Below are 24,419 nucleotides of genomic sequence, written 5' to 3'. Positions count from 1 at the left end.
GGACTCTGCACACACTGTAATAACCCAGAAACTGTCACACATGCAGCAGTCTGATAGACTGCAACAGGTAGGACCCAGAAGGAAGGCAACTAATGTCAGGAAAACACATAATTACATGGGGAGGGGGGGGGGGGGTAGGTACGACATCAGATTAATGATATTTTAAGGGAATTTATAAAGGTAATAATAATAATAATAGATAATAGAATATTAGAGAGAATTTCGCTGTGTTTGTATTTATTCTGCTGCTCCACACTCCAGTCCAGCAGGTGGCGGTATTGCACCCAATCGTTGGTTGCCAACCGCCAATAAACCGCAAAAAAGAAGAAGTGTAGTTTTTCAGTGTCATGCAGCGACAGTCAAAGCTTACATTCTCACTATATTAATGCGCACACCCAGACTAAATTGATGAGCAACTCCAAGGTAATCTCTATATATCAGGGTATCGTGCGGGTTTGGTAGACAATCTGAATTTAGCAGCCGTCAATGTCTTGTAGTACTACGTTAACCAGAGTTCTTCACTCTCACGTTGAAACTGGCAAAGAGGTCAAAAAGACAACGTGCGTGCTAAGTGTAAGGTAACGTTAACTCGTGGTTCCACCGAGTGTTCTATGTGACAGTTGCGTGTCAGTGCGAGTCTCACTGTTCGGTAGTTTAGCTCAACACGCTCGTTACAAAACGCTAGTTCAAAACAAGGCTCTGGTAACAGCCGCCATATAACGTGACATTAACGTGATCTCATACATGTTAGCCTTCACGCGAGACTCAGGAAACTCTAACATCAACCCGAACCAGCGTCCTATCCGCGTCAGTTTTCCGGGAACACGGTTGCGGTAGTGAATGGAAAACCTGGACGTTGTAATTTACAGCAGTTACTGCCATTAACCGTTTTGGGTGAATGCCGAGTTAAAGAGTTGGTTCTGGTGATTTCCAAACTGTATTATGTGTCATTTAAGTACGACAAAGTGTATCTGCACCAACAAAAAGACGTTAAATTGCCAAATTTATGAATGCAACATGGTGAACTTTTTTAAAGGGGTATTCCACCACAGATGAAGTTCAGTTTACGAGTCATTGTTCGTAGTACTCAAGTAAAAGTTACCTCAGGGATGTCCTTACCTCTGTTTGGGTTGAAAGCCTGCATTACAAACTGGTGGAATTTGAACAATGTTGTAAAGAAATGTAGCATTCAATGTTTTTAGAGGTGGTGACTTATAGTCAGGATGTATGTTCCACTGCTGCTTCGATTTTCACCATTCTTTTTACATTTTGTATCTCGAGTGTCTCCTAGCTTTGAAACACAATATTATGTTGCTAGAGTAACTGACAATGTTCTCATCCCGTGTAATTAGTTAGAATTGTCACTTTATATTTGTACATGTCTTTCTAACATTGTCAGGTGTGAAAGATTGCAACATTTTCACAAAGACGCTTGACAAGATCCCGTGATTTTAAACTTTAGATGAATCATTGTTGCAGCATCACACTGCACACAATGACTTTTATCTGAATCTTTGCAGTGCAGCATCACACACAACAGCTAACCATAATATCTCAATAAATACATTTATGTACACATTGACTCGTGACAATTTATAGAGAGTTAAAGTTGCACCTCTCTCGTACAATTCTTGAGCCTCCAGCTCTGCGACTACTTCACTCAGAGCAGCTGTCAATCACAGCTGTCAATTATGATGTCACCCCTTTTAAAATATCAAATAACTCATTAAAACCAACACTACCCCAAATCAGAAAAATGAGCAAATCAACATAGGCTACAACAGCGTGATAAGAACTACCTAAAATGCCAGAAAAATCTTAAAATAGTAAGAGATCGGATACTATTTCCTCAGTTCTTGGACACGGTGCGTGAACGTGTCTAGTTTTGATGCGGCAGTGATTTCTGTCATTATATTGTTCAGCTTGGGTAAGACCAAGCCCCCAGGAAGAGGGCCACTCTTTGAAGTATGTTTTCAGGGCAATACAAAATAGCAAACAACTATTTATTTGAGTTTCTCACCAAAAACTACATTTTACAAGTTTCATTGAACACATCATGATAACGTTTTGCCCATTACTCATTTTTATTTATGAGAGCTTAAACGCATCATAAGGTAACTCAATGGAACCTCGCTCTGTTGACTATAACCGTATAACCGTTATCGAACCAGTTAGCAGGATTGTGCTGCTTGCTAACAGCTAACGTTAACTTGCTTTCTCCTGCCGATTTCAACACAGATGTGGTGTTCGTTATAGCATTATCAAGGAAATTATTTTGCATCGCTTGAACTCGTAGATGCATAGCAGGTTCCAGTACTAGGTCAGGATGCACTTATGACTGCCCTGAAACAAAGATGTCAAACATTTCTATCCTTTCTTGCTTTAGCATGTTTTCTGCACATTAGACGTGTTGAACCGGTCTGTGGGGACTTATGTTATGTTTCCTCCTATAGTGCCACTGATGGCTGGTCAACTCCTCAAAGTGTCCTCTCTGGCCACAGCAGTGTTAGCCTCCTCTGGGTTTTACCTCTACAACAGACCGCTGAACCTCAACGATCTGAGTGTCATCCGCTTCGGACGAGCCGCAGCCACCGTGAGTTACTGCACACCTCGGCTCTGAGAGCCTCTTTTTAATGCACCTCCACAGTTTAGATGTTTAATGTCTTTTGTCTTGTATTTGACATTTTCTCCGTTATTGTGACCACGGGCCTGTATCACAAAGCAAGATTTGTTTGTTAAGCCAGCTGTCTTTGGCCTTAACTCAGGTTTTCAGACTGAATCTCAGTTTAAACCGGGGGTGACCTTCATTATACCTGTGCTGCATGGCTTACCTGCTCCGGGGCAGGTTAAAATCTGTTTTTTTGTGCTAGTTTTATGACTTCTCCATATTAGTTTAATTATGAGGCAGAGAATTACTTGAATGTCTATACAGATATCATATCTACGTATCTAACAGGTGTCCAGTGGTTACAATCCGCCTTGAAACATTTCCCCCTTTAACTTGTAATATGTAATATATATATGTATATATTTATAGATGTGTATGTATATGTATATGTATGTATGTATGTGTGTGTGGTGTTGTATGTATATAATATATATATATATATATATATATATATATATAGTTATATAATATATATATATATATAGTATATATATGTGTACTGTATTATGTATGTATGTATGTATGTATTATATATATATCTATATATCTTTATATCTCTTATCTTGTATGTGTATATTATATTATTCTATATATTTTATGTATTGTATTCTATAATTATATATATATATATCACAGTGTCTATAGTATTCCTATATCTCTATATTTTCTTATACTCTCTCTATCTCTCTCTCGTATCTATCTCTTATATCTTCTCTATATCTATCGTGCGTAGGTTAGGATATAGTATTGTGAGGGGTTGGGTGTTTCTGTCGGTCGTGGGGGGTGTGTGTATCTGGTATGGTTAGGGGTTGGTTGTGGTCGTCAGTGGGTATATTATGATCTATATGTGGTTGGGTCGGTAGTGTGTGACTCGGTGGGTATGTGGGGGTTGTATGTCGGTGGGTCGTCGGTCGGGTGGGGGGGGGTGGGTGGGTGTGGGGTCTTGTTTATCGTTCTTTCGGGTGAGGGGGGGAGTTGTAGGTTAGGGGGGTGTGTGGTGTGTGTGTTGGTCGGGGTCGTGGGCGGGGGGTGCGGTGGGTAGTCGGGGGGTATGGTCGGTAGGGGTATCTCTGTGTTTGTGAGGTGGTGGTCGTGGAGGGGTGGGTGGTTTGTTTTTGCTGGGTTGTTGTGATGGTGATTTGCTGTTGGTCGTCGTCTCTTGTCGTCTCAGTTTGGGTTCTGTGGTTTTTGTCTGCTTTGGTCGGTGGCGGTATTAGTGTTTATTTGGTATTTGTTGGTTATTCTCGTGGTCGGGTTTTGTGTCGTTATATCTGGGTTGGTTGGGCGTCTTTCTGGGGGTTTTGGTTGGTTTCTGCGGTCGTATTTGTGCGGTGTGGTTCTCGTGGTTTCCCGTGGGGTGTTTGTTCCTGTATTGGTGGCGGGTGTCAGGTTGGGGTCTCTTCGTCGTTGTATATCTCTCAGGTGTCTTCGTGTAGTCTGCTCCTGTAGTGTTTATCGTTGGGTTTCGTCTTTATCTGTGGTCTTTTTTTGGTGTCGTGGTTGGTCGTGTGTTCTTCGTTTGGGGTTTTCTCGTCTCGGGTTGTTTCTCTTGTGTGCGTCTCGTCTTTCTCTCTTTCTATGCTGGTCTAGGTGTCTCGGTTTGTGTGTGGTGTGTCTTATCGTGGGGTGCGTCTTCTTTCTCGTGTGCTTGTTCGGTAGGTCCGCTCGGGCCTATTTTTGTTCGTAGTGTTCGTAGTCGTTGGGTGGTTTCTCGTGTGTCGTGCTCTCTCGTGTGCTCGTCGGGGTGTGTTGGTGTTGCTCTCTCGTCTCTGTTTGGTGGGTGGTGGTCTCGTCTCTTGGTGGTCGGTTTATTTGTCTTCTCGTTGATGGGTTTCGTCTGTTGGTCTGTCGGTCGGTTTGTTTTCTGTCGGGGTGGCGGGGTGGCGGTCTCGTTCGGTCTGGCGGTCGTGGAGTTTTGTCTGTGCTCTCTCTTGGGTTTTTTCTCTCTTGTGCGTCGTCGTGTGTTTGTTGTGGTTTGTTGTTTTGTGTCTCGGTCGGTCGTGTTGTGGTTGTGTCTTTTGCGTTCGGTGCTTTTTCCTCTTGCTATCTCTGTTCTGTGTTTTATTTCTTTCGTTGTTCTTCGGGTTTGGGTGGTGCTGCTGGGTTGGTTGGTTGTTGCGTTTGGGTTTTTTCTGGTTGTTCTGCTCTGTGTCTGTGCGTTTCTGGTTGTGTCTTCTCTCGTGGCTTTTCTTCTCTTGGGGCGGGGTGCTCTCTGTTCTCTGTTTATTTTTGGCTTTCCTTGTTCGTTTTCGTTTCGTTGTCTTTTCGTCCTCGTGGTCGTCTTCTGTTGGTTCGTGGGGGTTGGTGTCTGGTTTTGGTTTGGTGTTTCGTGTGTCTTTGTTCCTCGTGGTGGTCTGTTTGTGTGGTTCGTGGCCTTGTTTGTGTCTCTCTTGTGTTCTGTTCTCTCGTTCGGTCGGGTTACTCTGCGGGGGCTCGTGGTTCTTTTTCCTCTCTCGGGTTTCCGTGGTGTCGTCGTTCTGTGTCGTCTTCTGTCTGTGGTTTTTTCCTCTCTGTCTTGGTTTATATCTATTATATAGGGGGGGGATATTTATAGCAGCACACACATGTGTATACACATATATGTAATGTGATATATAGGTAGGGTAGAGTAGTATATTGTTAGGTATGTATGGGTATATATAGTGATATATATATAGTATTGGGTGCGGTAGTTGTAGTGTAGTGGGTAGGTATATAGTGAGGAGTTGGGGTATAGGGTGAAGGACACCACACTGTGTATTACGACATAGTAGGTGTATGTGTATGTATAAGGTTGGGGGGGGGGTGTAGGTATAGAGTATATAGGGGTATAAATAGAGGATATATATCTATGCGATCAATGTATATATATATAGTAGTATATATATATGATATTATATATATATATATATATATATATATATATATATATATATATATATAGATATATATATATATCTATATATATATATATATATATATATATATATATATATATTATATATATAATATATATATATATATTATTAATCTATTATATGTATGTATATATTTTATTTTATATCGTGTTTATGTATCTGAATATATAATATATAGTATATAATATATATATATATAACCCTCTCTCTCTCGGGTAGCCTGTGTGTGGTGTGTGGTTGATAAGAAGCTGCAAATTCTCTCTCTCGCTCTAGCTCTCTAGAGATCGCTTCTCTCCTGTCTGTGTGTCTCTCTCAAGAGCGCTCTCTCGCTATCTCGCTCCATCGGCGGTCAGGGCTCTCCCCCCCCCCCTTCTCTCTCTCTCTCTCTCTCTCTCTCTCTCTCTGTGTGTATGTATGTATCTTTGTCTGTCTCTCTCTCTCTCCTCTCTCTATCTCTCTCGCCCTCCCCATCTACAACCCACCTCTCTCTCTCTCTCTCTCTCTGTGTCTCTATGATGGTCTGTCTCAGGGGTGCTCTCTCGGCGTAAGAGGAGGTGAGACTCGTGGGGGCTCCAGTCGGGGTCCAGGGGTCTCTCTCGTCTCCCTCCTGTGTGGTGTCTCTCTCTCCTGTCTGTCTTCTCTCATGTCAAAATGTTCTGTCTCTCTCGATACTCTCTGTCTCTCTCTCTGTCTCGCCTCTTCTCTCTCTATGTCTCCCAAATCTCCCTCTCTCTGTCTCTCTCTGTTTCTCTGTCTCTCTCTGTTTCTCTCTGTCTCTCTCTCTCCTGTCCTCTCTCTCTGTGTCTCTGTCTCTCTCTCTCTCTCTCTCTCTCTGTGTCTCTGTCTCTCTCTCTCTCTCTCTCTCTCTTTGTTTCTCTGTCTCTCTCTCTCTCTCTCTCTTTTTCTCCTTTCTCTCTCTAGTCTCTCTGTTTGTCTCTCTCTCTGTCTCTCTCTCTTGTCTCTCTCTTTCTGCTCTCTCTCTCTTTTCTCTTTCTTTATTTCTGTATCTCTCTGTCTCTTTCTCTCGTCTGCTCTTCTCTCTCTGTGTCTCTCTCGTTCCTCTCGTTTCGTCCTGCTCTCGTCACTATCAGTCTCGTCGTCTCGTCGTCGTCGTCTCTCGGGGAAAAAAAAAAAGGAGGAGGGGGGGGGATCTCATCTCAGAAATCTCCAAATCTGTTCGGCTCTCTCTCTCCTCTCTCTCACTCTATCTCTCTCTCTCTCTCTCTCCTCTGTTGCTCCTCCTGGTCTGTCTCTCTCCCCATCTGGGGCTCTCTCCTGCTGTCCGCTCTTCTCTCTCTCTCTCGCCTCTCTCTCTGGTTCGTCGTCCGTTGCCTCTCTCTCTCGCTCCTCTCTCCCTCTCTCTCTCTTCTCCTCATCTCTTTGTCTCTGTGTCTGTCTCTCTCTCTCCGAAACTCTCTTCTCTCTCCCTCTCTCTCTCTCTCTCTCTCTCGAAAGGGGGTAAAAAAAAAAAAAAAAAAAGGGTGAGGAGGGTATTGGGGACACAAAACAGAAACAGGAAAGAAAAAAAAGGGAAGGGGCACAAAGGAGGTTCCGTCTCGGTGCGGTCTCTGCTCTCTCTCCTCTCGGTGTCCTGTGTCTGTCTCCTCTCTCCTTCTCTCTCTGCTCCTCTCTGTGTCTCTGTGGTCTGTCTCCTCTCTCTCTCTCTCCTCTCATCCTCTCTCTCTCTCTCTCTCTCCTCTTCTTCCTTTGTGTCTCTCTCTCCTGTCTGTCTTTCTCTCCTGTCTGTCTGGTCTCTCTCTCTCTCTTTCTCCCTCTCTGTCCTTCTCTCTCTCTCTCTCTCTCTCTCTCTCTCTTTCTTCTCTGTTTCTCTTTCGTGCTTCTCTGTTTTCCTTGGTCTCCTCGTCATACTCTCTGTTCTCGGGGGTGGCGGGGTCTCTCATTTCTCTCTTCTTTTTTCTCTTTCTCCTCTCTCTCGTTCTCCTTTTTGTGTGTGTTTCTTTTCTCTTTCTCTCTCTTCTCTCTCTAGGCTTTTTTTCTATTTCTCTCCTCTCTCTCTCTTTGTTCTCTCTCTCGTCTCTCTCTCTCTTTTTCTCTGGCTCTTCTCTTTCTTTCTTTTCTTTCTATCCTTTCTCTTTCTCTTTCTCTCTCTCCTCCTTTTTCTCTCTCTGTTCATCTCTTCTTCTATCTCTCTCTCTCTCTCTCTCTCTCTCTCTCTCTTCTCTCTCTCTCTCTCTCTCTCTCTCTCTCTCTCTTTCTCTTTCTTTTCTCCTCTTTCTCTCTTTCTCTCTCTCTCTCTCTCTCTCTCTCTCTCTCCTTTTCTTTCTCTCTCTCTCTCTTCTCTCCTCTCTCCTCTCTCTCTCTATCTTCTCTCCTCTTCCTCTTCCTCTCTCTCTCCTCTCCTCTCTATCTCTCTCTTTCTCCTCTCTCCTCTCTCTTTCTCTCTCTTGTCTCTCGCCTCTCTCTCTTTTTCCCCTCTCTCTGTCGTCGCCTCTTGTCTCTCTTTCCTCTCTCTTTTCTCTCTACTATCCTCTCTCTCTCTTTCTCTCTCTCTCTCTCTCTCTCTTTTTTCTCTCTTCTCTCTTTCTTTCTCTCTCTTTCTTTATCTCTCTCTCTCTCTCTCTCCTCTCTCTCTCTCTCTCTCTCTCTCCTTTCTTTTTTTCTCTCTCTCTCTCTCTCTCTCTCTCTGTGTTTCTCTCTCTCTCTCTCTCTTCTCTCCTCTCCTCTCTCTCGTCTTCTCTATATTTCTCTCTCTCTCTCTCTTACTCTCCTTATCTCTCTCCCTCGTCTCTCTCTCTCTCTCTATACTTCCCCTCCCTCCCTCCCCCCTTTTCCCTCCTATACATACATCCTACATACATACATACATACATCTGTATGTGTTATGACCGTATTATTCCGTAGTGATGATCAAACTTAAATTTGCTGATAGTCTGATAGTTTGTTCCGGGGTTTTCTGTGAACTCGTCACTTTACATTTTGCTGCTCTGTTTGTCTGCAGACGGTAATTATCAGCTTCGACTACCTGACTGCTTTCAAACATGTGGAACACGGCACAGATGAGTACTGGGCTCTCAGGTCCAAGGTAGGTAACATGACCGTATGTGTGTGGACGTCTACACCGACTCAAGCTGTAAGCAAACTAAACTCCAAACCACAAGTTTCACTTCCAGCTGTAACAGCACTGAGCTGAATGGAGTGCTCATCACCAACGCAGCAACACGTGGTTCAAGTCTGAGTTTAGTGCAGGACAAGGTTTGGTTTTCAGGAGATTGTCGCTTGATGCGTGGCTAAAGCCTCAGAATCTTGTGTTTTATAATTTTTTGAGTTGTCATGCTGGGTTTTAAATCCAATTATGACATCTTGCAACTTGTTCCCAACTGAAGACACAACATGCAATAACTTATTTGTTTTGCCACTGCAGCTGAATGGAACTGTAAACACAACTTTAACATATTATCACTTTCAAATTAATATGTTGAATTTATTAGCATTTGCATTAGACATATAGCAGACACAGCAAAACATTATCGTTTCTCTGGTTTGTGTTCCCTGCGTAATACAAGTCAGTGTTTCCCCTACCATTGTCTTGGAGCGGCGCTGCGCCCCCCCAACGGAGCCCCCATGAAATTGAAGGTGTTTTACGCTTATGTAATTGATCTAATTTATGTGTACGTTTCTGTCTGTACTGTCTACTTTGCGCAGAGGACCCCCCCCCCCCCCGTCTGCTGCGGTGCTGAGCAGGTCGTGAACGGTGGCTTTACTACTTGTTCACTGAATATAGCTGCCTCAGCTTGATGAAAGTGCTGAGAGTGAACAGACATGAACCACAGTTAGACCTGAGACTGTGGTGCAGCACGCATGTTGTTTCAGCGTCATATTGCATTATTATTCATAGTCAAATCCTCCAAAATGATCATATTTGTAGGTAAAATCCCATTAGTAGGATGAAGGTAATAAGAGTAAATGTCAGCTGATGTGCATTGAGTGATTTGTGCTGGCGTTTGTTAAAAGGCCACAGCTCCGTCAGGTTCACTCTGGAGACCGCTGCTGGAAAGGTCAGAGACCACCTGCTCTGACAAAAAGTGCACAGAGAGCAGCAGCGAACCTTGAAGAGCATGGTTCAGCATGACTGGCCTTGTGTATGTGACACATTCACAGACAAACACACACTGTCGTCACACACAGACACAGACACTCTGTATGGTCCCTTGGGCCTGCTGGTCAAGCCTGGCTACACATGCTGATTAGAATTAATGCATGGTGCTGATTTAATACAGAGAGGAGGCTGGCGTCCTAATTATTATGAAGTCATAGAGGTGAGGAGAAAGCACAGCACCTACTCACTTGTTTAGTGATTTCTCCTGTATTCTTCTTTCTAAACAAAGATGGAGGGATATGATGGATGCTGTGATGAGTTGCATCTTACACTAACAAAGTTCTGATGTTAGCTTTGCTCTGTAGCAGTGTTAACACATCACTGACGTGCTGCAGTTGTGTGATACAGGTCAGATACCAGTTTGGACTAGAATTTGAAATTCAGTAATCGGCCTGTTGGTTTAGTTAGATGGAGAGTTGATTACGTCTTATGTCAATATCAATCATTTCTAAATTCCTCATGAAGGTGGGATTTATTGCAATTTTTCTGCATTTAAGATATTTGGATCTCTTTAAATGCATGTGTGCATGTATCAGAAACAGGCTTTAAAATGACTTAATATTCAAAGCGCTTGTGTCAGATGAAGACCTCAATGTCCTCTGACCTGCGTCTTTGAGTTGTTTTCACCGCGGGCACATTTGACTGCACTTGTTTCTGCATCTCATCTTCCTCGTGTTCATCTCTCAGCGGTGCGGCTATTCAGCCTCTCGTGAAGAGCTTCACTCAAAAGCCACTTAAGCAGCCAGTCTTCCAAGTTCATCAAAGGCTGCCCTGAGTGAACCGAGGGGCCATTCACAGCCAATTAGAGTGCATCACAGAAGAAGCACGGGAGCCCAGTCAAGTTTGCCAAAGCAGTGGTGGAACGGTAACAAGAGAACAGAGAACTGCTTTCTGTCATCGGCACCTCGCTAAGCTGTGACTAAAGAACAAGCTGTAGTAACCACTTCATGATCAGTACCCACAAGTTGCTGTGTGTGTGCCACTTGGGAAATCTCCATTTCTGCCCACATTTTCGGTGGATATAACTGAGAATGCTGGAGTGTAATAGGTTGTGTTGACCAAGATGTCCACCTGTTGGAACGCCTCGACTATCACCCTCTGTATCTGCTTTTAACAACAATGTTCACCATTGCACGACAGAATTCTGTGTCTATAGTTTGTTGGATGATGAGAATGATATTTAAGATTCAGCCAAAAGGAACAGATCTAAACACGTTACTTTTTTGTCCACTGGCCAAATGGGGAGTGAATGTTCACATTTTACCAGCCACTCAATTGTTCTTTTTGTGTGGTGAGTGATGCACATCTACCAGCCACTTGCATGTTTTACCAGAAATCGGCCTGAAATTTTTCTCATGTTGTGCCCTAAATCTAAATATGACACGTGAAGCCTTTTTGTTTGGTGAGCAAAGACATTCTAAAGGTCAAAATGAAATGTATGCTCCAGATGAATTAGTTTTTACAACGTATCTTCTGATCACATCTGAAGTCAAAAGCTCTTCTGACAACTAACTCTTCAACATAGTGCGTCATACGCAGTGTCATCTGAAAAGTATTTATAGCTCTTCTGTATGGTGGCACGTGAAGTCGGTGTGAAAAGCCAGCTGTTGGAGAGCGGAGCGAAAACGTGATGATCTGTACACAGCGGCACACGTTCAGTCTCTACTCCAAGCAACCTGTCTCATACAAAATTACATTGCCAACTAAACAGCATTCTCAAGTACGTTTCAAAGGAAACATATTTTCTCTCGGATTACAGCCGCAAAGAGAGGAAAGCACAACAAAACGACACGGTTAGGTTAAGTAAAAGATCATGGTTTGGGTTAAAGGACCTACAAAATGATATTTCGTCAGTGTTATTGGGCTTCGTATATGATAGAGGTTGCATAACTATTGTGAAATGTGCCATATATATATTTTTAATATTGATGTATTCGTAATAAATCACGATCATAACAGCACAAAAATGACTTCCGCTAACAACAATCGATCGCTGCGCCGAGAGCATCCACTTTGGCAATGTTCGGGCGATGACGTCACAAGTAGAATACAGCCGCCGCAAGTAAAATACAGCCGCCGCCAGTGTTCGTCTGCGTTACAGCCGCCTGAACTGAACGCAGATGCTGTGCCTACAATAGTGCCGAGACCCCAGCCAGCACAAGCCAGCACGCCGACTCAAACATGTCCGTCGGTGCAGAGTCCTCCACCAAAGAGACGACGAAATGCATTCGCCAAAAGGGAGAGAGCAAAGGTAAGCCGTGCTACTTGTTTACTGTAAGCTCAAGCATAAAGCCATAATCGGTCTAGGCCTACTGTATGTAACGAGTTGACATACAAATGTAAACTGTAATGTAAATGTTTCCTAAATTTCCCTCGGGATGAATAAAGTACCTACCTACCTACCTACCTACACATACACACACACATACATACATACACACACATACATACACACACACATACATACACACACACATACATACATACATACATACATACATACATACATACATACATACACCAGGCCCTAGCCCTGTGTGTTATTGTTTGTAGTATTAATAACTTCAAATATATATATATATATATATATATATATATATATATATATATATATATATATACACACACACAAACACATACATACTATTATATTATATATAATGCTTGATTATAAAACATCTTTTTTGCAGAGTATGTTACTGAACTCTTGACCGAGACTCAATGCTTTGTGCCAAGACAGTGTTGATGAGGAACCTTTCGAAGTCCCAGCTCCACTCAGCAGTCATTGGAAGAACCAAACCAGAGGGATGCTGTTGTGCTGTATAGAAGCAGATTCAATCACTGAACTGACATTGTGTTTTCTTATTGACTCTAATAAAGTGCTAATACTTGAACGACGTGTAGTTGTCAGATGGAAACGTAGCACAGATCTTTTGAATGACACATGATGTCATTCTGTGGTTCTTACCAAGTATTCCCCAACAAAATCTCACAGCTGGCGGTATGCCATATAGTGATACATTCTGCAAAATACATGATAATACATAATAATACTAATAATAAACTTTATTTGTATATCACCTTATACATAATTATTACATAATTATTATTATTACATAACAATTAGTACAAGGACAGAATAAGAGCATTTACAGTACAATAATCAAGGTGTAGATGTAAATGAGACTGAAGTACCATTATAAAAATAGCAGATAAAATAGTAGATAAAATAGCAGAATTAAAATAATATATAGCATAATTAAAATAGCAGATAACGCGTTATGGTTATGTCAATGGTAATCACTTCAACCTTATTTGCTTATTTATCTATGTATTCTGTAACTTTGCCAGAGTTTCGACTTCCCAAAATTACATCAAAGTTTTTGAGCTCTACAAATTGCACAAGTAACTTACTCATTATGTGGCTGATCACCTGCTTGTTGTCTGTCTCTCTTCGAATACCTTTGGTAGGCTGTCTGCAACACCCAAACATCCAGACACTTTGATTTGAATCCTGGGTGATCTGTTATGCAGGTTATGTTTGCACCATGTCCCTCATATTCATTGACTTCCTCCATGACATCCTTTTCTTGGCAGCAGCTCTTCAATTGCTTCCACAATTGTACAGTTTTCACATGTACACCTAAATGTACAAAAGAAGAGTGGTAAGGACATGTACACAATATGCAATATCCAGAAAAAGGCCAATATTAACGTCATCTTAATGTCATACTATTTATATGCCTGTGTTTCACGATAGGCTCGTAAGCACTATAGGTGAGACAGTCAGTAGGCAGACTATACTTTATAAACCAGCGCTGTCCTCCGGTCTGTTTGTTAGCTAATAGCTATTGCTTTATATACAGCCTTGTAATATATGACGTTTGACATCAGACACAACGATAGAACCTCAACCGCAGAAACTTTGAGAAATAATCAAGTTATCAAGCTTTACAGATGTCGATGTGTCCAAGTAGAGAAATAATTGAATATTTAGGGATCGAGCCATTTGCGGACAACTACTCGGGTTCATAACAATTCTCGCTAGCAAGCTAACGATAGCTATCGATCTATTTACGATCAAGGATAATGTTACGTTTTATTAGGATGTATTTACTATATATTGAGAAGTTCTATGAACTATAGTCAAATGTATACACCTGTCTGTTTTCTGTTGCCGCACAGGATCTCTGCCAAATCCAGATTCACTGTCACGTTCATCCGCCTGTCCGCTCCCGTCTGTGTCTCCATTTTGAATACTGTGTCTCGCGCTGCTCTGTTTCCACCACCACCACGCCCGCATGATCTAAATCCACGACACCGGCATCCTCTTCAATAAACTCCTCTTCTTGAAGGTGCAACGAGTCTATTGACGACTCACTGTCGCTCGATTCTGTCGAAATATCCGAGTCAGAGTCCGACATCGCCACGTCTGCCGCTTCTGCCGTGCCGTGTATTCAACTGGTGGACTATTTTCTACTTGTGACGTCAGAACACGGCGTCGGGTGTTTCCGGTAGCGGCAATGTAAACATCGGTGGTCGACATACTAAATCATGATTTATTAAATACTGCGATCATTGTGTCATAAATAACACATAATTTTACAACACAAATAGCATTTACTATCATCAGTAGAAATTCATGTTTATCATTTCGTAGGCCCTTTAAAGTCATTTAGGTTACGGACATAAATTTAAAAAAGTCAATGTTGACTTTTTGTTATACAAGGCACGGGCTGAGTAAAATGCGTAGGTACTACAGAGTACTGATTGACGTTAAAAGACTCAGTGCTAAATGTCGTTACCTGTGAGCGCATCTTGGTGAGAGAGTACGAGCCGCAACCGAGCCACTTGTGTGAAGAAAGAGAGAGAGCAAGACGACGTCAGCTGTTTAAGTGGTGAGTGGTGAGCCGAAAGTTGTCGCAGGTCATCAATCAATTAAATGATATAATATAGCCCAAAATCACACACTTGTCTTCACAGACTGTACAGCATACAATGTCCTTAGTGTGGTGACACTTCAAAACTGGACGCAGACAACGCTCGCTGAAAGGTGTGTAAAATGTTCTAAATCATTAACATAATCTTATAAATAAATAACCAAATAACCAGGTACAGCTATCTGTTCAAATGTGAATGGTACCAAACCCTACCTGGTTGAAAGTCCGGTCTTTACAATGCAATTCCTCCTTTCTTGGCAGCACCACTCTAAGGGGCCTTACACATGCTGCGTTTTAGGTTTTGTAACAGCTTTTGCTGTGAACCCTTCCATGCTCATTGCTACCATGGCAACTACAAACAAAAAGATGAAACACCACCGCCGCTTTCAGGAACGATGGGATTTACAATATTTCTTCACCGAAAATCGAGGCAATTGTTTTTGCCTAATTTGTAAAGAGACTGTTGCCGTGTTTAAGGAATTCAAAGTAAAGAGACACTATCAGAAAAAACATGCTGTCGCATACGACAAGCTAACAGGGAGTGGCCGTACTGACAAAGTGAAGCAACTCCAAGCTGCTCTGGAATCACAACAGCGATTCTTCACGCTGTGAGTCAAATGAAAGCATCACCAAAGCAAGCTACGAAGTGGCCATGTTAATAGCTAAACATGGCTAACCTTTTACAGAGGGTACGTTTATCAAAGACTGTGTTGTGAAAATGGTGGAGAACATTTGCCCGAGAAGAAGCAATAATGTATTAATGTTTGCCTGGCTCGTAACACTGTGGCACGGAGAATTGAGGACATATCGTCAGATATTCAGAGACAATTGGGGGACAGGGGAGTGACTTTTGATTATTTTTCATAAGCCTGGGATGAAAGCCCAGATGCATCTGACACTGCACAGCTCCTGATCTTTTTAAGAGGAGTTGACGACGACATTAACGTAACACGTGACCTTTTACGCATATCAACCACTGCCCTCAAACCAGACCTGGCCTGTCTACTGAAATCCAGTAGACAGTATCACCATTCTCATTAGTGTCAGTTACCTGTTTCTTGGTCAGTCTGAAATTATGAATGTTTTGAATGGTAACATCGATCACTATTTACAGTGAAAAGCCAAAAGCACAGTTAATATATGCACTTGGACTTATAGCACTTATTTAATTAAACTCTTGAATAAGATGTAGCTATAACTGTTGATGTTATGTACTTTCTGAATGATCTTGTAAAAGACAAGCGCAAAATATTTTTTTGATTTTAATGATAACAGAAAACTTTGCATTACTTATAACTCCTGTTTAAAATGAACATGAGGTAGATATATTTATCAACTTCATGAAAGTTTAAGGTATTCCATATAGTTTGTTCAATGTTATCTGACTCTCCAGATATGGATGAAAGGCAGAACTGTGTTTTTAGAGTTGTTCACACCTGCCTGAGTGGCTTATATTTGGTTACATTGCCATTTGAAAATGAAAATTGTTATATAACAGTGTATTTGTATGTAACTTTTATAGTAAAAAAATGTCAGAAGGGAATTTTGGCCCCGGCTTCTTCACATTATCAAATCTGGCCCTTTTGAAAAAAGTTTGGACACCCCTGCCACAGGCCAACACGGGTCACCCTCGACCCATGATGTACCCCAGAAGGGGTTTTCATAGCTTGTGTATCAAAAGGTTAAAAGAAAACAATTAAAAACTATCCAATAAAAACTTGTGCAAAGTGTAATTCATAATCACTGACGGAACGGATAATATTTTTAAAACCCCAACATTGTTTAAAAGTGTCTATACAGTGCCTATAGAAAGTCATCATATCCTCTGAAAATCTTTACATTTTGTCACATTACACCATGGAAACTAAAATAAATTAAATCTAACTTTTTTGAGCTGCATGTACAAACCCTCATCATCAAAGCAAAAACTATTGTAAAAAAAACTCTGGACAATTATTAAAAATGAATTAGTGAAATATCTGGTTTGGATAAGTGATCAGCCCCTTAGAGTATACCAACATAAACTTGCTCACGTGCAACCAAACAACTTCCAGATCAAACACCAGGCTAATTGCCCCCTACCGGACATCCATTCAAGTGATTTTGATTACTTCAGAATCAAACCAGCTGTTTCTTGAGGATTCCACTATTAGTAGTGCATGGTTCTGCAAAGAATTCACCATGGTTGGAAAAATGCTTTTAAAAGGCCTCCGGGATAAAGTTGTAGGACGGCACAAGTTAGGTGAAGGCTACAAAAATAATTTGAAGGCTTTAAGCTATCCCTCTGTACTGTTCAGACCATTATTAAGAAGTGGAAAGCGTATAGCACCACCAACACCTTGCCTAGATCAGGCCGTCCGTCCAAACTGGATGACCGAACCAGGAGGACATTGATCAGAGAAGCTACCAAGAGGCCAAAGGCAACTTTGAAGGACTTACAAGTCTTTATGGCTGGGACTGGTCGGTCTGTGCATGTGACAACAAAGCTGACCTGTATGGCTGGGTGGCAAGAAAGAAGCCTTTTCTCAAAAGGTGCCACCCTTAGTCTCATTTGTGCAAAAACACACCTGGAAGATTCTGTTGCCATGTGGAAAAAGGTTCTATGGTCAGATGAGACTAAGATTGAACTTTTTGGACTGAATTCCAAACGCTATATCTGGCAAAAACCAAACATAGCACACCACCCAAAACACACCATACATACTGTGAAGCATGGTAATAATAATAATAATAATAATAATAATAATAATAATAATAATAATAATAATAATAATAAATTGTATTTGTAAAGCGCCTTTCAAAGCTAAAAGCAATCTCAAGGTGCTAAAATGCAGGACAACAACAAAAACAACAACAGACATAAGATTTTACGGAAATGCTTTTTTGAAGAGAAAGGTTTTTAGGCCCTTCTTAATAACCCTTTAACACCTAAGCCAAAAAAGCCTCAACATTTTCGCCTGGACTTTTTTGCTTATTTTGACTATAAAAAGGTCAGAAAATGTCCTGTGAGTAAATGCTTTTGCCCATTTTCCAACAATACCTGGAACTTTCCATATCTGGCAGTCATTTACAATTTATTGCATGTTATAAGAGTGTAATAACAGTTTAAAATGAAGAGAAACACAAAAGTGGAATTTGAGTTTAGTGAACAAAAAACACTGCAGTTGTACATGAATAAGAGATTTAACATGTTACATTTGAAGTTTGAAATGTATACAACTATATCCAGTAAAAGTTTTGAGTCTTTTACTCTTACATCTGCAAAAACAGGCCATAAAATGGAAAATATGTCCATGCGTTTTTCCCCACACAGGGTAATTCTCTCCTCTCTGAGTGTCCCTTCACATGCAGAGGTCTTGGTGGTGCTGCCAGTGACTGTTCCTGTTGTTCCTGTTTTCTCTGGGTCACTCATATGAAGATTAGATCAAATGGCCATGAACTGTCCTGTACAGTCTGGGGACATGACAGTGGCAGGGAATGACACATGGAAAATGGTTTGCTTACACCAAAAGTTGCTCATCTTTCTGCAGGTCCAAAACTGACATGTACAGCAACATGCCTGTGGACTTCTTTATTTCTTCTGGAGTTATTTCAGTACAGATGAACTTTCTCCATCTCTCCAGGCTTTTGGCTGCATTCTTGTTTGTGTATTCAGAGAGGAGTTTGAAAACTGCAGCATCAAAGTGGGAATAAATGTCACCTGGTGGTGGGTTTCCCATATCGAGAGGGGGTTGGACACCTGGGGTGGTTGAGGGACTCCATAATCCAACTCTGCCTCAGTCTGCCATCTTGTGGTGTGATGTGGTGAGGGGCTTCTGTGTCTGACAGCATCACCAGATCATCCAGCATCCCCACAGCTCCATCTACAGGCCTGAATGTGATCTCTGGTTACACCTCGTGATCTCTGGTGACACCTCCTCCTCTCCAGCTAAAGCTTTCACACAGCCTCTGCTAGGACGCAGGCTACTTGAAGAAGACGCGCACATTTATGCATATAAAGTACAATTACACACCTAGTACAACCTTACAGACTTGGTACACTGTTCTAAACAAGTCACCACGCAATATAAGTGTTGATTTACATACCGTCTTGCTTCCATTTGAATTAAATCCGCTGTTTTCCGGCTCTATTTCTCCGCTGTGTTGTTTGTTTCTCCAGCACTCAAAGAACAAAGGCGCTGTTTCGCGGGCTTCCGGAGGGCCGTAAGTGAAGTTACTGTAATGAGTCAATATATGCTGTAAAGCGCAGTCTCAGCTTTCAGAAACCGTTGAAATCTTTTCGATTGCGGTCATCCAAAGTTTTGCTTGCAAAATGTGTCGTCGCCGACACATTCGGTGTTAAAGGGTTAAAGGAGTCGGTGGCCTGTGGAACCCTCAGGTGTTCTGGGAGGGAATTCCACAGGTGAGGAGCGGCTATTTTTTATAAATTTTCAGAACTGTCAACTTTTTTTTCATTAGTTTGATGTTGTAAGGCTACATTTGTAAATAAAGCTAGATTTTTTAATGGGTTTTGATTTCAGGCTGTACGGCAAATATAGTAACTATTTCAAAGGGGTGTGATGACTTTCATAGGCACGGTATCTCCTATATGTTTATAAAGCCTAAACTCGAGCCAGAGTGTTGCACAGCCATACTGCTTTGGCCTTCTGCCCTTCGCTGTTTTCCACTGTGTTCTTTCTGCTTATGTAGATGAGCATTTTGGCTTCTCCTAAGAGGAAGTTTAGGGGCTGCTACTTTTCTTTGTTAGCTTTCTGTAGACAGCTCCCATGATAAAAACACTCTCAGTAAAAACTACATTAAAAAGACTAAAAACCAATGTTAACCTCTTACCATGTGGGTGAATTTACCTGAAAATACCTACAAACGGCATACCCAAAGGAAATTAAAAGCTGCTCTTCAAGCATTTGCACCATATGTATGCATTTGGTCTCATTTAAAAGATAACCCTCTTCTTGTTCAGAATCACTCCAAGGGCTTCTGGCACTGAGTAATAGTGGTCTGAATATACTGAATTTGAAGAAAATAAACCCCGCCTGAATTCTTTTGTTGAAAAAGATGCCTGAAGTTGACTAAAGATGGTAGGTGTGAGCTAAAAAACACAATAGGAACATAGCATCAATTATTATCAAGTTCAGGTTTAAATTTTAGAACAAAACCACAAAAAAATTACACATTAGGCAGGTTTTTCCAAGAGTAACACCAGGCGTTTTCCAGCTGTGCAATTTCCATCCATCCATCCATTGTCTACCGCTTATCCGGGATCGGGTCCCGGGGGCAGCAGCTCCAGTAAGGAACCCCAATCTTCCCTTCTCCGGGCCACATCCTCCAGCTCCGACTGGGGGATCCTGATGCGTTCCCAGGCCAGTGAGGAGATATAACCTCTCCACCGAGTCCTGGCTCTTCCCCGGGGTCTCCTCCCAGCTGGACGTGGCTGGAACACCTCCCTAGAGAGGCGCCCAGGTGGCATCCTTACTAGATGCCCAAACCACCTCAACTGGCTCCTTTCGACGTAAAGGAGCAGCGGCTCTACTCCGAGTCTCTCACGGATGGCTGAGCTTCTCACCCTATTTCTAATGGAGACGCCAGCCACCCATCTGAGAAAACCCATTTTGGCCGCTTGTACCTGTGATCTCGTTCTTTCGGTCATGACCCAGCCTTCATGACCATAGGTGAGGGTAGGAACGAAGATCGACCGGTATATTGAGAGCTTTGCCTTCTGACTCAGCTCTCTTTTTGTCACAACGGCGCAGTAAAGTGACTGTAATACCGCCCCCGCTGCTCCGATTCTCCGGCCAATCTCTCGCTCCATTGTCCCCTCACTCGCGAACAAGACCCCGAGGTACTTGAACTCCTTCACTTGGGGTAATGGCTCATTCCCTACCCGGAGTAGGCAATCCACCGGTTTCCTGCTGAGAGCCATGGCCTCAGATTTTGAGGTGCTGATCCTCATCCCAACCGCTTCACACTCGGCTGCGAACTGATCCAGTGACTGTTGAAGGTCACAGACCGATGATGCCATAAGGACCACATCATCTGCAAAGAGCAGCGATGAGATCCTCAGGTCACCGAACTGCAATCCCTCTCCTCCACGACTACGCCTCAATATCCTATCCATGAAAATCACGAACAGGATTGGCGCCAACATTCACTGGAAACGAGTCCGACTTACTGCCGAGTATCCGGACACAACTCTCGCTTTGGGCGTACAGGGATTGGATGGCCCTCAAAAGTGACCCCCTCACCCCATACTCCCGCAGCACTTCCCACAGTATCACCCGGGGGACCCGGTCATACGCCTTCTCCAGATCCACAAAACACATGTAGACCGGATGGGCGTACTCCCAGGCCCCCTCCAGGATCCTTGCGAGAATGAAGAGTTGGTCCGTTGTTCCACGACCAGGACGGAATCCGCATTGTTCCTCTTCAATCAGAGGTTCGACTACCGGCCAAACCCTCCTTTCTAGTACCTTGGAGTAGACTTTACCAGGGAGGCTGAGAAGTGTGATACCCCTGTAGTTGGCTCACACTCTCTGGTCCCCCTTTTTAAATAGGGGAACCACCACCCCGGTCTGCCAACTCCTAGGCACTGTCCCAGACTTCCACGCAATGTTGACGAGGCGTGTCAACCAAGACAGCCCCTCAACACCCAAAGCCTTCAGCATTTCTGGACGGATCTCATCAACCCCTGCGGCTTTGCCACTGTGGAGTTGTTTGACTACCTCAGTGACTTCCATTAGGGAAATTGACGATGATCCCCCATCAGCTTCCAGCTCTACCTCTACCATAGAGGGCGTGTTAGTCAGATTCAGGAGTTCCTCAAAGAGCTCCTTCCACCGGCCGATAACCTTTTCAGTCGAAGTCAGCAGGGTCCCACCCTTGCTGTACAGAGCTTGGATGGTTCCTCGCTTCCCCCTCCTGAGGTGCCGGATGGTTTTCCAGAAGCACCTTGGTTCCGACCAAAAGTCCTTCTCCATAGCTTCTCCAAACTTCTCCCACACCCGCTGCCTTGCCTCTGACATGGCAGAGGCTGCCACCCTTCTAGTCCTTTGGTACCCTGCAACTGTTTCCGGAGTCCTCCCGGATAACATAACCCGGAAGGACTCTTTCTTCAGTCGGATGGCTTCCCTGACCACCGGGGTCCATCACGGTGTTCGAGGGTTACTGCCCCTTGAGGCACCTAAGACCTTGAGACCACAGCTCATCACCGCAGCTTCAGCAATAGAGGTTTTGAACATCGCCCACTCAGGTTCAATGCCCCCAACCTCCACAGGGATGTCTGAAAAGCTCCGCCGGAGGTGTGAGTTAAAGATCCCCAGGACAGGGGCTTCCTCCAGACGTTCCCAGTTAACCCGCACTACCCGTTTGGGTTTACCAGGTCTGTCCAGAGTCTTCCCCCACCCCTTGATCCAACTCACCACCAGATGGTGATCAGTCGACAGCTCCGCCCTTCTCTTCACCCGAGTGTCCAAAACATGCGGCCTCAGATCAGATGATACGATTACGAAATCGATCATTGACCTTTGGCCTAGGGTGCTCTGGTACCACGTGCACTTATGAGCATCCTTATGTTCGAACATGGTGTTTGTTATGGCCATTCCATGACTAGCACAGAAGTCCAACAACAAACGACCATTCGGGTTTAGATCAGGGAGGCCCTTCCTCCCAATCACGCCTCTCCAGGTGTCTCCATCGTTTCCCACGTGTGCGTTGAAGTCTCCCAGCAAGACTACGGAGTCCCCTACTGGAGCCCCCTGCAGGGCTCCATTCAGGGTCTCCAAGAAGGCCGAATACATAGGCATAGGCACAAACAACAGTCAGAGTTTTCCCCCCCATAACTCGATGGCGTAGGGAGGCGACCCTCTCGTCCACCGGGGTAAACTCCAACGTAGTGGCGCTCAGCCGGGGGCTAGTGAGTATCCCTACCCCGGCCCAACGCCTCACACCTTGGGCAACTCCGGAGAAGAATAGAGTCCAACCCCTATCCAGGAGTACGTTTCCAGAGCCAAGACTGTGCATAGAGGTAAGCCCCACCAGATCCAACTGGTAGTGATCCACCTCCCGTTCCGGCTCCTTCCCCCACTGTGCAATTTGGAGACCCCAAAAATAATATTTATATTTATAGATAAAAAGGCCATAAATAACTATCATAAGGCCATAAATAACTATCATAAATAATTATTGACTCGGTTGTTATTGGCTTGGTCTGTAAACAAAAGAAGAGGGGCTGGCACTTCCTTATCAAGTTGACACTCATTGGCTATTGAAGGCTGTAGAGATAGCATGGAAGCTCCTATTAGCTTAAATGAGGTGTCAATCGAAAGCTTAGAGTCTGGTGTCCATCTTGGAAACATGGTATCAGAGCTGCGTGCACGGGAAATAAAGTTTTTCCCGAGGATAAACGGAATATCATACACATCGATCAGCTGATTTCAATGATTGCAACAGCTATTCATGGGCATTTATCGATGTTGACGATCAATATATTTGACTGGAATCGATCTATTGGACCTATTTGGCACAGGAGTGTTTTTGTTGTATTATTACTAATTACAGGATTATGATGAGGCTTCATAGGTGAGTTGGCTCAATGTTATGAATTTGGTTTTGAATTTGCTTGCTAGTTTGAGGAGCTGTTTGTACCTGCTGTTGTGATTGCGATCTCAAATCCGTTTTAATTACTAAATAGACGAGATTCTAAGCTTTCTAACGATGTATGGCGGGGGTGGCCAACCCGCGACTCTCGAGCCGCATGTGGCTCTTTGCCCAGTTTCATGCGGCTCTTCAGTTCATATCGGATTTTATTTGTGAGTGTGTGTGTGTGTATGTGTTCTGTCAGTATGAGAGCATGACAGTGCGTTTAATTTTGATGTGGCCCAAGAGCCAATCACAAAAATGCCTGCGATGCAGTGAACCAATCACCTTCGAGGGGGGAAAAACCTATCGTAGAGTAAACACTATCTGACCATCTGAGTTCGATCCTAAAATTGCAGGGAAAAAATGCACAGCTAAGCGAAAATATGAAGACCAACATAGGACGTTTAGGGAGAGTTCATATTCATATAAAAATGCTGTCTGACCTAGTGCAAAGTGTATTTGCGTTTGTTTACAAACTCAAACTGTTTAAAACACTTAAACTTAAGGGAGAATTAGCGCATTTTCCCTCTCTGCTAAAAGCAAGCGGACAAGCCGAAATGCAACATTGGTTGAAACTGCACGAAAACTTTGCGACCCGGTTCCATGATCTAGAGCTGAAAAGGTCACAGATTACGTTCCTCGTCGATCCTTTTAATGCTGAGACGGACTGTTTGAAAGCCCCGCTAGTCCATACCTGTCAACATTGGAATTTCAAAATAAGGGAATTTCTTTTGCCGGACTCCGCCCGGCTCTCCAACAGCTCTCAGCCACCAATGTAAATGTAAACACATAAGGGACATTCAGGAAATACATGTTTATTTAAAGTATGTATTACTTGTACAGACATGTTTATAAGATTTATGTATTTTATTTGATGAGTTATTATCATCAATTTATTTGATGATTGATGAGTTGTATGGCTTTTGTTTCCCCCGACGAGGACTTCCTTGCGATGGCAGAGTCAGGAAACATGTCCGCTACACTGCGACTGAAATCATTGCAGGAGCTGAAGGCTACATTATTTTTTAGCGCAAAGCATCGACATCTTTCCCTCAGCTTTGGTCATTTGGTTTGCCTCAGAAACAGTTCTTGTCGCAAATGAAGTCATTGACAGTGTATGTTTTTGTGCCTCTTGGCGTGCTTGTGCTTGGACGATTGTTCAT

General features: G+C 43.1%; 1 protein-coding gene across 3 annotated transcripts in view; it reads left to right on the top strand.

Annotated features, from left to right (window-relative positions):
* The first annotated feature begins 319 nt into the window (after window positions 1–319).
* The window catches only part of adck1 (aarF domain containing kinase 1), a 102,013-nt gene continuing 77,913 nt past the window's right edge, over window positions 320–24,419 (top strand). The window contains exons 1-3 of one of the 3 annotated variants that reach the window (XM_029461128.1): window positions 320–423; window positions 2,454–2,593; window positions 8,525–8,608. In XM_029461128.1, coding sequence (XP_029316988.1) covers window positions 2,462–2,593; window positions 8,525–8,608 — 216 coding nt within the window. In that variant the 5' untranslated portion in view covers window positions 320–423; window positions 2,454–2,461. Of the gene's footprint in view, window positions 424–551; window positions 579–614; window positions 895–2,453; window positions 2,594–8,524; window positions 8,609–24,419 lie in introns of those variants that run through there. The other 2 variants (XM_029461130.1, XM_029461129.1) reach the window with 2 other exon arrangements.

The sequence above is a fragment of the Cottoperca gobio genome, chromosome 22 (genome assembly GCF_900634415.1).
Source record: "Cottoperca gobio chromosome 22, fCotGob3.1, whole genome shotgun sequence".
Lineage (NCBI taxonomy): Eukaryota > Metazoa > Chordata > Actinopteri > Perciformes > Bovichtidae > Cottoperca > Cottoperca gobio.
Note: the sequence above shows the minus strand (reverse complement) of the source record. Positions and strands in the feature narration are given on the sequence as shown.